The sequence below is a fragment of the Ctenocephalides felis genome, unplaced genomic scaffold (genome assembly GCF_003426905.1).
Source record: "Ctenocephalides felis isolate EL2017-DRISC unplaced genomic scaffold, ASM342690v1 CF-g0.4_SCAFFOLD_01886, whole genome shotgun sequence".
Taxonomy (NCBI): Eukaryota; Metazoa; Arthropoda; class Insecta; order Siphonaptera; family Pulicidae; genus Ctenocephalides; species Ctenocephalides felis.
Window position 1 is genome coordinate 122,561,584 of NW_020538040.1, and position 17,003 is coordinate 122,578,586.

Sequence of the window (17,003 nt, forward strand, 5' to 3'; positions counted from 1 at the left end):
TAAATGACAGATCGGAAAGTACAAATAAAAAGTTAAAAGCAGATGTAATTGAAGAGGCAAATGCAAATCAAACTAGTGATAATAATTCAGTAGTAAATGAAAACAATAATAATTGGTATAATATGTGTGTAAAGGACATGGAAACTATTAAAGAAATGAAATTTTATCAAGAAACGGATGAAGGCCCATTTATAGTGCATGCTGAGAGTAAAGATAAAAATATTGGAAGATTTCACCCAATGGCAGTAGGAAGAATCTTTCATAAACATTTAATAAATTTGAGTAAAGATATAGAAGAAATCAGATCAATCGGTAAAAATAAAATAAATATAGTATTGAAAAATTATAAGAGTGCAAATAGAATAATAAGAGAAAATTTATTAGAAATATTTAACATTAATGCATATATACCTAGACACAAATTAATGAGATCGGGAATTATCTTTGATATTGACCCAGAAATAGATGAAAAAGAAATATTGAGCAGTATTCGAAGTGATTGTGAAGTTTTGGCAATTAAATGTTTAAAGGGTAGAAATAATGAAACAAAAAAGGTTAGATCACAACGAGTCAAAATAGTATTTAGAGGTAATAAATTACCGGAAAGAGTTTATATACATTCAGTGAGTTGTAGGGTTGAACCATTTATTCAGAAAGTAATACAGTGCCACAATTGCTGGAGGTATGGTCACGTACAGGCCCAATGTAAAAGTAAAAAGTGTGCAGAGGAACATAAAATGGAGGTATGTAAAAGTGAATTAGTGATATGCGGTCTATGTTATCGAAATCATCTAGCGGATGATAAAGGCTGTGAGGTTTACTTAAAAAATAAAAAAATTAAAGAGATTATGGCAATGCAGAATATAACATATTCCGAAACAAGAAAGATAGTGCAAAACAATGGATACGCTGAAGCAGTTGGTAACACCAATCAGTTTAAAACATATGAAAGTAGTTACCCAGAAATCATTAATACCACTGCACGGAATTCAAGTACATCAAGTAGTAATAGGTATCAAATACTATCAAATTGGAAGGAAAAAGAAGAATATTATGACAAAGAAGTGTTAATGAGAATAAATAAGCCATATAATAGGAATAATATGAGAAATTTTTACAACAGAAATTTTGAACATCGGTCAGGGGTAGATTTAGTAGAAAGAAATGATAGTACTAACTCAAACAGAAGGAATAAAAGAAATGAGATTAGAGAAATATCAACTGCACGGAGGATACAATTGAGAAGTGATATTATGAATATAATTAAAAAACTAGAGGATCAGAGATATGGGATAGATGTAAATAAAGAAGATAATATGAATTTGATAAAAACAAAATTAGAATTAGTTTTAGAAAGTTTAGGTAAAGGTAGTGAAAAAAAATCATTAGAAATGGTTTATTCTGAAGGAATTGATTAATTATTTATTTAGCGAAGATTAATGTGTGAGTATGTAGGTATAAATTTAAAATTTAAAATTTAAAAATATATATATATATATATATATATATATATAAATATATATTGAAAAAGAAATAATAAGAAGATAGTTAAGGTTCTATTGTATTTATTTGTTTATTTGGTTAAGTAATGTTAAATTAATTAATTAATTATTGTTATTAATTTTTATATATATAAGGATTAAATTATGAGAATAATGCAATGGAATATTAGATCGTTTTATGCAAATAAAGAAAGTTTAGAAGAGTGGTTATATAATAAACAATTAGATATAATAGTATTATCAGAAACCTGGTTTAATAAGAATAGGCAGTATAATCTAAAAAATTTTAATTGTATAAGAAAAGATAGGAACGATAATAAAGGAGGGTCGGCATTATTTATAAATAAAAATATAGATAGTAGGGAATATGAAATAAATTTTGAATCAGTCGAAGATAATAATTGTCAAATGTGTGCAGCAGAAGTTAACGTTAATAAGGAAAAAATTTATTTGATATCATTGTATGTTGTTCCCAAAACGAATATTTCAAAAGAGCAATGGAATAGATTATTCTGTAAAATCCCAAAACCTTGTATCATTATGGGAGATTTTAATGTTCACCATTATGCGTGGGGTTGCTCATATAGTGATAGATATGGTAATGAACTATTGGAATCAATTGAAGAAAACAATTTATATTTAGTGAACAATGGAAGTCCGACTCTGGTATTCAAAAATACAAAAACGGTGGTTGATATAACTTTATGTTCATCAGAAATAATAAATAAGATAAAGTGGGAAGTGCAAAAGGAGTCACTGGGATCTGATCATTTTCCAATCCATGTTGAACTTAATGTGAAAAATGACAAATATATAAATACATCAGTAAGAAAATGGAATTGTAAACGAGCAGACTGGGATGAATATAAATCCGTTATAGAAGAAAAATGCGAAAAGATAGATAATTCTACAACAGAAGTTAGTTATAGTGAATTATTAGATTGGATTGATAGTGCAGCTAACAGCAGTATACAAATTAATAAGGTGAGGAATAAAACCAGAAGACCAATGTGGTTTGATAATGAGTGCTTGGATTTAATTAAAAAACGAAGAGAAATAGAAGCAAAATACAGAAATAATGCAAACTGGGAAAACTTTATGGAATGTAATAGATTCAAGGCAAAAGTAAGAAGAATTTTCAAATTGAAAAAAAGAGAAAGCTGGAATAATTATATAAATAATATAAAACCTAAAACGCCTGCTAGGAAAGTTTTCAAAATGGTAAGATCTATGCTAAATATGGGTGAATCGGGAAATGTATCAAAATGTAGTGATGATGTATTAGATGTTCTAGTAGACAAAATAGCACCACCAGGAGTTAGTTACAATATTGATGAAGATTTAAATGGGTATGCGGAAATGGAAAATGATTTATTAAGTAAACCGTTTACAAAATGGGAACTAGAAAAAACCTGGAATAAAAGAACGGATACAGCGCCTGGATTAAATAATATTCAATATTCAATGTTAAGAAACCTTCCAGAGAAAGGAAAACAAATATTACTAAAGATAATTAATAAATATTGGAAGAGGCCTGAATTAATTGATGACTGGCATATTAATAAAGTGATTTTGTTAAGAAAACCAAATATAAATAGAAATGAAATAGATGCCTATAGACCAATAACTTTAAGCTCGTGCATAGCCAAGATAAAAGATAGATTGATAAAGAGGAGGCTAGAATGGTGGTTGGAACATAATAAAATATTCCCAAGAACTCAATTTGGTTTCAGAAGAAAACATAGTACAATGGATAATTTAAGTATATTTATTAGTGACATATATTTGGCATTTTCTAAAAATACATATGTTGTAGCACTATTTAGTGATATAAAGGGAGCATATGACAATGTAATACCTAATATTTTAATGGATAAATTATTAAAGTTAGGTTTGCCATTAATTTTTGTACGAAGTATAATTTATAATGTTTTTCAAAGAAAAATAGTTATAGAGATGAATGATAGAAAATATGAAAGATACTTATACAAAGGACTTCCGCAAGGGGGTATACTGAGTCCTTTATTATATGCTTTATATGCTTATGACTTAGAAAAAATTTTTGTACCTGGAACAAAGATCTTACAATATGCTGATGATGTTGTGATTTATGTAGAAAGGAAAACATTAAAAGATGCTTTGGAGATTATGACAAACAATATTGATTTATACAATTTATGGTTGAGCAAAAATGGTTTAACATTATCAGAAGAAAAAAGTACGATTGGTATATTCACTAGACATAATAAAAGAAATTTCCCAACAAGCATTCAAACAAAAAATTATAATATAAAAGTTCAAGAAATAAATAAATTTTTAGGAATTTATCTAGATCAAAAGTTGGCATTCAAGACACATATAGAAAGTATTAAAAAAAAGACAGAAAAAAGTATAAATATATTAAGAATGTTAAATAAAACTTGGAATGGTTTACATCCAAGTTCAGCATTAAACCTATATAGAGTATTAATTCGACCAAAATTAGATTATGGCTCTTGGATATTTAGTAACAGTAGAAAAATTCAAGATTTAGACAAGATTCAATATCGATGTCTTAGAATATGTATAGGAGCAATGAAGTCAACGCCAACAAATGTATTATTATTGGAAAGTGGAGAAATGCCATTAGAAATAAAACGAAAGCTCTTATGTGATAAATATATTTTGAAAAACATAATAAATAATGAATCTGTGTTGAATTACAAACTGACGGAAATATGGAGATGTATAGACAGGAGCACATATTGGATAAACAAAAAAGTACCAGACATTCTAAGCAGTTTTCAATTTTTAAAGGATTATAGGAAATTTAACGTAGTCCATGGAGTTCATCCATATTATGAAAAACTGTATTATAATAAAAGAACGATTGTAGTCAAAAAAGAGTATAAAAAGTGGATAGAACACGATGGACCTAATAGTATAATTTTATATACGGATGGGTCGAGAAATAATGTTTCACATAGAGTTGGATGTGCAATATGGATTGAAAAGGAAAAAATACCAATATGTTATAAACTCCCGGAGTTTATTTCTATTTATTCGGCAGAACTAATAGCTATTCGTGAAGCTGTTAGAATAGCTAAAATGAATAAGTATAAAAAAACTATGATTTTAACAGATAGTTTAAGTTGTGTAAATAAATTAGAGAAGTTCATGAATACAATAGAATTTGAAGAAAAAATATATTTTGAAATATTGAATGATATAGAGATAATTACAGGGATTGGAAATAACATAAATATTGGATGGGTACAAGGTCATATAGGTGTGGAAGGAAACGAAAAGGCTGATAAACTGGCAAAAATAGCAAGTGTAAGCGGACAAGAATATAATAAATGCTTATATGGTGACATAATTAAGAAAATTAAAATTAAATCAGAGGAGAGATGGAAAGAAGTATGGAGAGAAACATCGCAAAGAAAAGGAAGGCATTACAAATTATATAATGACTGTTTATCGTTTAAACCATGGTTTGAAGAGTTTAAAAATGAAGAAAGAAGTTTTATTGTCACCATCAGTAGGATAAGAACCAAACACGGAAGCTATGGGAAACACTTGCATAGAATAAAAGTGATAAATTCAGATATATGTAAATGTGGAGAGGAAGAAGGTACTCTGGAACATATAATTCTGGAATGTAAAAAATATGAAGAAAACAGAAAAAGAATGTTAAATTATATATATATAGAAATTTAGATATTATCAAACCGTTTAACTTAGATCTATTAATTTGTAATAAGAATAGCTATAGAGTAATATATGAATTTTTAGTTAGATCAAAAATTAAAATATAAATATGTATATTTGAAATTATATAGAAAATATTTAAGTTAAAATGTATGTTATATGGCTAATTGTATTATAAGAGGAAGCCAATAAAAAAAAAACATAAAAAAAATAAAGTCTTTAAGTGTATCAAACATGTTACTCGTCGAGAATTCGTCTGTGTTTGTGTTGTTGTCAGTGTTTACATTCTGTCTTGGTAGGTTGGGGAAGTTATGTAATGATTGGGAATATGATTTCAAAAGTGGTTTAGGTGTGGGAGCTGGTATGTAAGAAATGGTATTTGTAGAATTTTTTCTTCTTTCATTTTTCTCGGTGCGTTTTTCAAGATATTCTCTGAAATATCGGCATTCATTAAAATTGGCTGGGTGATTTCCAGAGCAATTTACACATATAGGTAGTTCATTATCAGTTTTAGGACACTCTCCAGGGGCATGTTCTTTAGTGCATTTAACGCATCGAAATTTCATATTGCAAAATGCTGATGTGTGACCAAAATATTGGCAACGGTAACATTGTGGCACTCTCTGAGATTTAGAAATTAAACGTTCCCACGATATTTTATGTCCAGATATGTGGTTAATTATTTTGAATACATTTAAATCTTGTTCAAAATTTAAAAATATTATATGAACCGGGAGATCGTATTTAATGCCGTTCACAGTCTTGGTCATTCTTAATATTTTTTTAACTTTAATATTTCTTTCATTTAGAAAATCATAAATTTCTTCATTTTCAACATATGGAGGTATACCTTTAGCTACTATTTTTTTATCACTATGTAATGGATAAGTAAAATATTGGATTTTATCATCTGTTAGTCGTTTTTGTATTTGGCAGTAATCATGTTCATTATATGTGGAAATTAAGTAATTTTCTATGCCACGGTATTGTGACAGTATTTGATCCTTACTAATTTTCTAGAGTTTTTTTTTTTTTTTTTTTTTTTTTTTTTTATATTTGACTTCGTTATATAACATTTGGTCATATACAAACATAATGAATATACATTAAGAATAAATACATAACATCTTATTACTAAATTAAAATTATATAACTAATTTAGATTTTACAATAAATTCATATAATATTTTATAATTTCTTTCATTTCTTATTATGCAAATCCATGCAATTGGTTTTATTATACTTTTGTCGTCATAATATTTGTCCAGCATTTCTTCTCGTTGTTTTATATACCTGCTACATTTCATAATAATATGTTCTATATTTCCGTCTTCTTCTCCACATTCACAGATAGCTGAAGACCTAATACCAATTTTATATAAGTGACTTGGAAAATTGCCATGGTTTAATCTGATTCTACTTAACGTAGTTACAAATTTTCTATCTTCATTTTTAAGACTTTTAAACCAAGTTTTTTTTCTAATTTTATTCTCTATAGTCTTATATGTTTTTCCCTTTACCGTGTCATCCCAAATTTTTTGCCATTCCTCTTCCACATTTCTTTTACTTATGTTTTCCACATCACTTTTCAGCATAATGTCCATTTTTTCTCCTTGTTTCGTTGCTAATTTTGCTAATTTATCCACCTTTTCATTTCCCTCTATTCCATTATGTCCTCTGATCCACGTAATTTTTATCTCATTTCCTATCAATTTTATATTTTCTAACTCGCTTCGAATTTCTGTATAAATTGCTTCCTCAAAAAGATTTTTTTTGTTTATGCTTATTAATTTTTCTACACAACTTTTACAATCGGTATATACAATTGCTCTTCTTATGTTCAAGTTTTTAATATATTTTACCGCTTCTCCTATAGCTACTAATTCCGCAGTATATACTGAAACAAAATCTGGTAGTTTTATCAATTTTTGAAATTCTTTCTTCTCATGGATCATGGCACACCCTACTTCATTATTTACTTTAGAGCCATCTGTGTAGATTTCCTCATATCCTCTACTGTTTATAATATTTGTCTCTTCATTATTAATATTGACAAAAAATTGTTTACCTTCATCAAACCATAATTTTTTAAGATTAACGTTGTTTTCATATATCTTATAAACATTAGTTTTCTTCATGAAATTCAAGCTGTCTACCATAATATTTTGCTTATTATCCCAAAATTTATTATTCTCCATTAATTTTTCCAAATCTTCTAATCCACTAATAATATTTGGCTCTCTTCTTAATATCTTCTTATAAATATATTTATGAATTAAATATTTCCATCTTAGTTTTAGAGGTAATTCTCCACTTTCAACTAACATTGCATTTATTGGCGTGGATTTCATTGCGCCAATACATATTCTGATACATCTATATTGTACTTTATCCAACACCTTTACATGTGGACTACTGTGATAAGCAATGCTACCATAATCTAAAATTGGTCTAATCAAAGTTTTATATAGCTCTAAACTCGTTTGTGGATGAGCACCCCACCATGTTTTATTCACCACTCTTAATAGGTTTATCCTTTTTTCTATTTTCTTTTTAATATCTTGTATACATTCTTTAAATTTCAATTTTTGATCCAACTTGACTCCTAAAAATTTATTACTAATTTTAACCGCTATTGAATGCTCTTCCGTACTAATATGAGTTGGTAAATCATTCAACCTATGTCTTGTAAATACCCCTATCGAGCTTTTCTCATCCGACAATTCCAAGCCTTTATCCCTCAACCATCCATGAAGTTTTTTAATATTTTCCTTCATAATATTAAACGCTAGATTTAAATCCCTTTGTTCTACATAAATGAGTATGTCATCGGCATATTGTATAATATTCGTACCTCTTACCCAAATATTATCAATATCTCTTACATATATAGCATACAATAATGGGCTAAGTATACCTCCTTGTGGTAGTCCTTTATTCACTACTCTTTCACCAATTATTTTGTTATCTTTCTTAACTATTATATTCCTTTCATATATATTAAATGTTAAGGCTGACACCAATCGGAATGGTAATCCTATTTTAATTAATTCTTGGAACATTATACTTGGGACGACATTATCATATGCCCCTTTAATATCGCAAAAGAGTGCCACCACATAATTATTTCTTGAAAATGCCAAATTAATATCAACCATTAATTTACATAAATTATCCTTCGTACTCAGCCCTCTTCTGAATCCGTATTGACTTTTAGATAATATTTTATTTTTCTCTACAAACCACTCCAATCTTCTCTTTATCATTAAATCTTTGGTTTTAGCAACACACGATGCTAGTGATATAGGTCTGTAATTATCTGTATTATCTGCATTTCCATTTGTCTTTTTAAAGAGAATTATATTATATTTATTCCAGTCTCTAACTATTTGTGTATCCAACCAGTACTTATTGATTAATTTTAATAGCACTTCCTTACCTATATTTGGTAATTCAGATAACATAACGTAATGAATATTATTTATTCCTGGTGCAGTGTCTTTTCTCCTATTCATTGCGACGTCCATCTCCCATATATTAAACGGTTTCATGACTTCTTTGATATAGTTTTTATCTTTCAAGTATTGCAATCTCATACAACTATCCTTTACTCCCATTGGGGCTATTTTATTCAATAACATATCTATCCAATTGTTGTCGCATCTTTTATTTTCTTTTTTAGTATCTTCTCCAATATTTTTCAATCTTTTAATCATACTATATATTTGCTTGGTTGGTGTGTTTGGGTTCAGAGTTTTAATGTAGTTATCCCAGCTTTCTTTTTTCTTTTGCTTTAACTTTGCTCGTACCTCATTTTTAACAAGATTACATTGTAAATAGTTTTCTAAGTTCATATTTTTCCTATATTTTTTTTCTGCTTCTCTCCTTTTTTTAATTAAGGTGTTACATTCTTCATCCCACCAAATTTGTTTTATTATCCTTTTTTTTACTATTCCTTCAGTTTTTGGGATACTCTTCATTGCTGCTTCATTAACAATATCCACAAAAGTGTCATAATTTATTTCTTTTTTTGAAATCTTAATTGTTTCAATTTTCTCTTCAATTTCTTTTCTATATTGCTCCCAATTAGCCTTACTACACCTCCATTTTCTATTAGATGTAGTTTCATCAAAGATCTTTTTTTCATTTAATTCCATTATTATTGGATAATGATCTGAGCCTAGATCATCATTATACATATCCCATACTATTTTATGTGCTATGTCTGAAGAGCAGATAGTAATATCAACTATTGATTTACATATTCTATTACTAATTATTTTATTATTATCGTTTAATATAAAAAGTTGGTTCTCCTCTATCGCTTCCAGTAGTCTACGTCCTTTTGTATCTTCATAGTCACAACCCCAAGCTTGACTATGGACATTAAAATCTCCTCCAATTATACAGGGTTTTTTAATTCCATTCAGTAAACTATTCCATTGCCCTTCTGAAATATTAGCCTTTGGTGAAACATATAATGATACACATACTATTTTCTTACTTCCTAATAATATTTCTGCAGCACACATTTGACACAAATCCATATTAATGTATTCCCTATTAATTTTATATTCTTTAAACTTCATATTTTTATTAATCAATATAGCAGTTCCTCCTTTTCCATCTAATCTGTCTTCTCTAATTATAATAAAATTTTTAAACTTGTATTCCTGAGTTATTTTAAACCAAGTCTCAGATATCAAAATAACATCAATGTTTTCTTCATAAATAAAATTCTCTAAACTTTCTCTATTTGACGGTAAAGATCTTGCATTCCATTGCATAATTTTAATACTTTTATTTTTAAATTTTTTCATATTTAAAATATTAGTTTTATTTTTTTCCATAATAACTCTACTTGCCATAATTGTTTTGTTGTTGAATTTATTATATTTTAAACTATTATTCCGTACCTGTATCTTCAATAACATTGCCTATTTTATTAGTTTCCATCACTGCTTTTTCAGTACACAATGATTCTATTTCTTCTTCCAGGGCTGTCCATATATTCTCTGTGTTTATCTCTGTTTTAAAACTTAATCTGTGCCTTATTTTGTTAAAAATTTCTTTGAATTGTTGCTTCATCTTCTTTTTTTTTTTTTTTCATCTTCATTTTTATTTGGGTTATTTTCTTCACTATTGTATTTCGTTACTTCCTTTCTCCTTTCCTTGTATTCTTCTGCATTTATTCTTTTTTGTCTTCCTTCAATTCTTAATGTCGTGTGCTTAGGTTTTCTAATTTTCAATATATTTTCTTCATTAATTTCTACTTCTTTTTCTTTAATATGATTTAACATTTCAAACTTGTTATTATTAAATCTGTTTAATTGATTATCTGATTGTTTAATTAATGAAGGAAATACATTTTGATAATCTCTGTTATAAAAGTTGGTCTGTACTATATCTGCATATGTTCTCTTACGCAATATTTGCTTAGCTTCACTTATAGAAATATTCTGATATGCTTTCAACTCCTTTAATTTTTTATTATATAAATACGTTTGACAATTTCTATCATTCGCTTGATGATTATTTCGGCATAAAGCACATATTTCTATTTGGCTCACACATTCTTTTACATCATGTTCATCCGAACATTTTCTACATCTTTGCCTGCCCTGGCACTGAAGACGAATATGTCCGAACCTCCAGCATTTGTGGCACTGTATAACATTTTCAATAAAAGGTTGAACCTCGCAAGCTACTGAATGAATAAATACATTTTCTGGAAGATAACTGCCCCTGAACCAAATCTTCACTCTTTGTGTTTTATAGCTGCTATTATATGCCTTTTTATTTTTAATACACTTCACTTTAATAATTTCAACATCCGTTTTAATGCAACTCATGATTTCATCTTCTTCAATCTCTGGGTCTACATTAAATATAATACCTATTCTCGTAGTTTTATGCTTCGGAATATAAGTTTTAATATTATACTCGTCCAGTAATTTCTGTTTTACCACTGTATTAGCACTCTTCCAATCATTAAAACATATTTTTATTTTATTTATACCTATAGCTACAACATTACTTATCTTATTACTAACACTTGACACTTTTGTATGTAAAATTCTTCCTAACGCCATTGGATGTAGTCTACCCAAATTTTTATCTTTTGATTCTGCATATATAACAAATGGACCTTCGTTCCTTTCATCATAATAGAAAAACTCCTCTTCATAGGTTTTTTTATTTAAATTACTATCCATTTCTTCATTTACTTCACTTGCCCAATCGATATTTACATCATTTTCATTAATTCCATCATTATTAGTTTTCTCTAAACGTGTTTTGTTAACTTGTACTTCAATTTCACCTTTTTTCCTTATCACACTTAACTTTTCGCGATTCTTATCAAATATTTTATTACTTAACAATCTTCTTTTCTTTCTAAAATCTATTACTCCCTTTTTAATACTTTTCTTATTACTTTTTTTATATTCACAATTTTTAACTAAATTAATTTCACTAACTTTTGTTTCATTAATATTTTTATCCAAATCATTTATTTCATAATCACTAATGTCATCCATTTCGTATTCAAACTCTTCTATTGACGTAATTCTGTTATCAACTGGATTCAATTCACAATCCTCAAAATCATGATGACCACTGTCATCGTCGTCACTTTCCTGGCCATACTGGCCAGATTCCATTGTTCACTTACTGACTCACTCGCTCTTATCAAATTATGTAAATTTATTTACCGATGTGTATCGCACGAATGCTCGATGCAGACTCTTTTCTAGAGTTCATTTATGTATTTATTGTTCGGTAATTTACTCTTAAATATAATAGGAGGCATTTTAATTCTTTGAGTAATATTAGTTGTATCTTTACCTGCTGTTGTGTTTTCTATCCTGTCACCGGTAATAGATCGTTTTCTGCTTTTAGCAGATTGTAAGTCTTCTTCAGGACCATTTGAGTCATTATTTAAAAGGCTAAATCTATTTTTGGTCTCGTAGTCACTATTTACAGTAGTTCCGTTACCTTTCGTTATTCCTTGTGAGGTCGATAGTTGGTTATCATCATCAGAAAGTTCCATATTTGTGTTATTCTTATTTTTTAATGTACTTAACAAACCTGTGACATATTCGGTGTTCGTATTCGATATGTCGTTCAGAATGTTATCCGTTTCTACAAGAGGTAATCCTCCATTGTAGTCAATCTTAGGCCCCCCCGAAGGGAGCATTTAATACGAATTGCAAAAATACAGTTGTAGTTTTTAGTTCGAAACACTGGTAAATTATTATTATTGCACTCACTTGTTCGATTTACGGTTATGTAATATTTTTGAATCACGATGTATTCACTTTGAGGTCTGAGACCAGAAATGAATGCAGGAAGTATTATCATCAAGTAATAATGCAACTACATGTCTCTCTCAACACAATCTAATATCTAAATACCTCCTAATTTATGGCATAGTAGTAAATTTCAAAGAAGAAAAACATCATTTGAGCCATTAGGAATAGATGTCAAAATCCAAAATAGATTTTCGGTCTTTCCATCAATAGACACAGCAAATGATGACAACGTAGTTAAACAAGCTTCAATTAGTAAGCCCCCTCCAATATTTATGTACGTAGTTAAAGATAATAATGATATGTCAAATCCATTAAAACGGTCAATATTTCCTGAGAAGTTTAGCTAACAATACATTTAAAATTATATGTAATTCTGTAGACCATTTTCGAATTTTATCCAGACATCTAAAATAAACTAACGCTGTATATCATACATACCAATTAAAATAAAAGAACGACCTCGGAGCAGGTAACATCGATAAGCGTTCAGTGAATATATTTAAAGTGACGTAATGGAATCCGGACAATATGGGCAAGAGGGCGGACGCCCGCCCGACTGTTCAACTAAGTGTTCTGTGATCGGTAAAACCATTGCAACGGCAATGAATACGATAAATGATAGTTATGATAGTGAAATGTTAATGAGTGAAATTAGTGAAGAAGAATTAGAAGTACATTATAATTCAAATAAAAATCCTAGTAGCATAATGAGTGAGGAAGATGTAATTAAGAACAGATTATTACATAAGTATAAAAAACTTACCAAAATTTCCGCAATAGCGGATAGTAAAGATAAAAAGAACAGTAACAAAAATAAATCAATTAAAGGAGATAATAAATTAAAAATAATGAATAAAGTAATTGGCAAAAGTGCAATCAAACTTAGGAGAACCGAAAATAATATGCATTCTGTGGGAAATATTAACAATGTCACGGCGTCCAAGTTAACAAATAATAGTGATACTTCAAAATATAATGATATTGATGGAACAAGCAATGGAAAAAACATTATGGTATCGAATATTGCAAATATCAATCAGAATACGGAAGCAAATCGGGACAGCCAAGAATTAGTTAGCGTTATGCAATTCGACGAGTGCGATAAGGATTTGAGTGAGACAACAATCCATGCAAACAATGAAGAAATGACCAATGAAAACATTAGTGCGGGGTCGAGTAATACCGAAATAAATGATCAGATTGATAAAATGTTGCATGACTTTAACGAGTTAGATAACGTGATGCAATTTGATGATTGTGGTGAGGACTCGAGTAAAATAACAAAAGATAATGACAAAGAAAACGAAACGATGCCCGACAATTACGTGCAGGATAAACTACGATATGACAGTTACGACAAAGGACCATATATAATATACGTTGAATCTTATAATAAAAACATAGGACGTCTGCATCCTATGGCACTTGGTAAAAAAATTCATGATGCATGGCCAAATTTGAAAACAAATCTGGAAGAAATTAGAGTAATTGGCAAAAACAAAGTGAAATTGATTTTGAGTAATGGTGTGACAGCTAACAGAATATTAGATAATGATTTCTTCAAATCGAATAATCTAAGAGCGTATATCCCTAAATATTTAACGGTGCGGACCGGAATCATTTTTGACGTTGATAGCGAATTATCTGAGGATGAAATTTTAGATGTCATCGAATCCGAGTATCCGATAGTGGGTGTAAAATGTATAAGATCAAAAAAAGAAAATCATAAGATATACAAATCACAATGTGTTAAACTCACTTTTAAAGGGACAAAATTGCCAGAAAAAGTAGCGATCCACTCGGTCAAATGCCCAGTAACACCATTTGTGAAAAAAGTAATCCAATGCCACAAATGTTGGAGATTCGGACACGTTCGTGATCAGTGTCGAGGAGAGGTTAGATGTCCAAAATGCGCAGATAAGCACGGCTCACAAGAATGCATAAATACAGATGACTTAAGATGCTGCTTGTGTTATAGTAAACATGCAGCATATAATAGGGAATGCCCAATATTTATGAAATACAAGAAAATATATGAAATAATGGCAACACAAAATTTAGCTTTTCACGAAGCACGGTCAGTCGTAGAAAACAACAAATATGCCAGAATAACCAGGGGTAGCCTAATCAATCTAGACAAAGAAAAGAATTTCCCGGTGATAAACACAGAACTCAGGAAAAGTTCACAAATTAACAACAGCATTCTTAGAAATAAATTTGAAATTTTATCTGACTTGGACGATAAAAATGATGAACTGGTATCGGACAGCACACCAATAAGGTACAGACCTCTCAAGAGAAACATCGGCAATGAACAAGAGAGAACCATATATAATAACATGAACAATACAAAAGAAGATAAATCAAAAGGTGAACCAAATGAAAGGAACAAGGTACATACAGATAGGGAAGATGTTAGAGAAAAACATCAAGAGCAAACGATTTTGAAAATTGAAGGAAGACACAGAAGAAGAAATGTAGAAGTATACTACGATAGGAGGAGAGATATAAACAAAAACGATAGTGAAAGGATAAATCCGAATATTCAGGAAGACAACGATAGTGATAATGAAGAGAAAAAAAAGATGATGAAACGATACTTCAGAGAAATTTTTAATAATATACAAACAAGATTAAGATATAAAACAAATGAAGAAACAGACAAAATATGGACAGCCTTAGAAGAGGAAATTGATTCATTATGTATTGAAAAAACAACACATAGAAATAAGTCAGAAACCAATCAAACAAATAAGGTTAAAGAAAATACGGTTATAAAATAACATTTTGTATAGAATAGAATATAATTTAGAGGTATAATTGTGTAAGTAATACTAAAGGAGAAATTTATCTTTTCAGTTTTTATAATAATATTATTTACAACTATTATAATATAAATAAGCTTAAATGGACCTGAAAATTTTGCAATTAAACTGCAGATCGCTAATGGCCAACCAAGGCAGTATAGAATATTGCCTTTGGGAGCAAAAGATACATATTGCATGTTTTTCTGAGACTTGGCTCAAGAAGGAATATGACTATTATTTCAAAGGTTACAGAATTTTCAGAGAAGATAGAAATGACGGTTATGGAGGTGCCGCCATTCTAGTGAAAGATACTATAGAATCCGAAAAATTTCATCTCACTTTCCAGAACGATGTAATACAGATTTGTGCTGTAGTCATCAAGTTGAGAAATCCAATTTGTGTACTATCAATATATTGTTCTCCGAACGCATTCGACTCTCTTCATAATATTAAAACATATATTGAAAATATTTCAATGCCAGTGATTGTCACTGGGGACTTCAATTGTAAGAACATGGCATGGGGATGTGAAAAAAACGATAGAGGGGGTGAGATCCTCTACAATTATTTGGAGGAGCTCAATCTTATCATCCTGAATGATGGGAGACCTACCACCATCAGCTCAGACAGAAGAAAAGCCGCTGCGTTAGACCTAACTTTCTGCTCAGGTAACCTTTATGATAATCTCAACTGGGACATTTTTCCTGACAGCTTAGGTTCCGATCATGCCCCAATAAGTATCAAACTGAGAACTAGCTTCGAAGTCAACAGTTATCATTACCCTTCACGAAAGTGGAACACAAAAAGAACGGAGTGGAACAAATTTACATCGGAAGTAGACAGCATCCTTCAAGAAGAAGTGATTCCAGAAGATAATGAAAGTAAATACGATCAATTAATTAAAATCATATATAGAGCTGCTAGGACACACCTGAAAGAAAACAAAATAACTGAACTCAAACAACCCAAACCTGCTGCTTGGTGGGACGAGGAATGTAACATACAAATTCAAAAGCGAAAGGACGCTTTTAAAAAATGAAACAGGTAATGAATTATAAAAACTTCATAGAGTACCAGAAAGTAAACGCCATAACAAAAAAGTTCTTCAAAAACAAAAAAAGGGAAAAATGGATAAATTTGACTAATTCCTTAGACGGCAATGTAAACTCATCCAAATTGTGGAACTTAATCAAATCCTTTAACAACAAGAATAATCGATCCACTCAATTTATTCCTGGGAACTCCGATTTCTACGAATCCATCCTAAAAATTTTGCTCCGGACTCAGCCCAAAGGGAAGCCATGGTTAACATGCCTCATATTATTGACACAAATATCTCCAATTTAAACGCCAAATTTAGACTAGAAGAACTAAACCTATTTCTGAAAACTAAAAAGGATAGCGCTCCCGGAATAAATCACATTACATATATAATGTTACATAGGTGTCCTTTAAAATTTAAACAACTTATCTTAGAAAACTTTAACTCAATATTATCCACTTGCTGGACTCCTAAAGACTAGAAAAAAATTTTGCTTATACCAATCCTAAAACCTCAGAAAGATCCAAGACTTGTAGAATCATACCGACCCATCGCCTTATTATCATGCTTACATAAAACCTTCGAAGGCCTACTGAAAAGAGGACTTCAATACTATATAGAAAATAGATCTTTATTAAATGATTGCCAG

The 17,003-nt window shown here is 29.6% G+C and overlaps 1 protein-coding gene across 1 annotated transcript; it reads left to right on the plus strand.

Moving 5' to 3' along the window:
* Nucleotides 1-2,042: 2,042 nt before the first annotated feature.
* LOC113375842 lies at nt 2,043-5,031 on the plus strand. The gene is made up of 5 exons (XM_026615790.1): nt 2,043-2,515; nt 2,708-3,388; nt 3,443-3,729; nt 4,552-4,817; nt 4,885-5,031. The coding sequence occupies exons 1-5, from the start codon at nt 2,043-2,045 to the stop codon at nt 5,029-5,031; spliced, it is 1,854 nt and encodes a 617-aa protein (XP_026471575.1).
* The last annotated feature ends 11,972 nt before the right edge of the window (nt 5,032-17,003 follow it).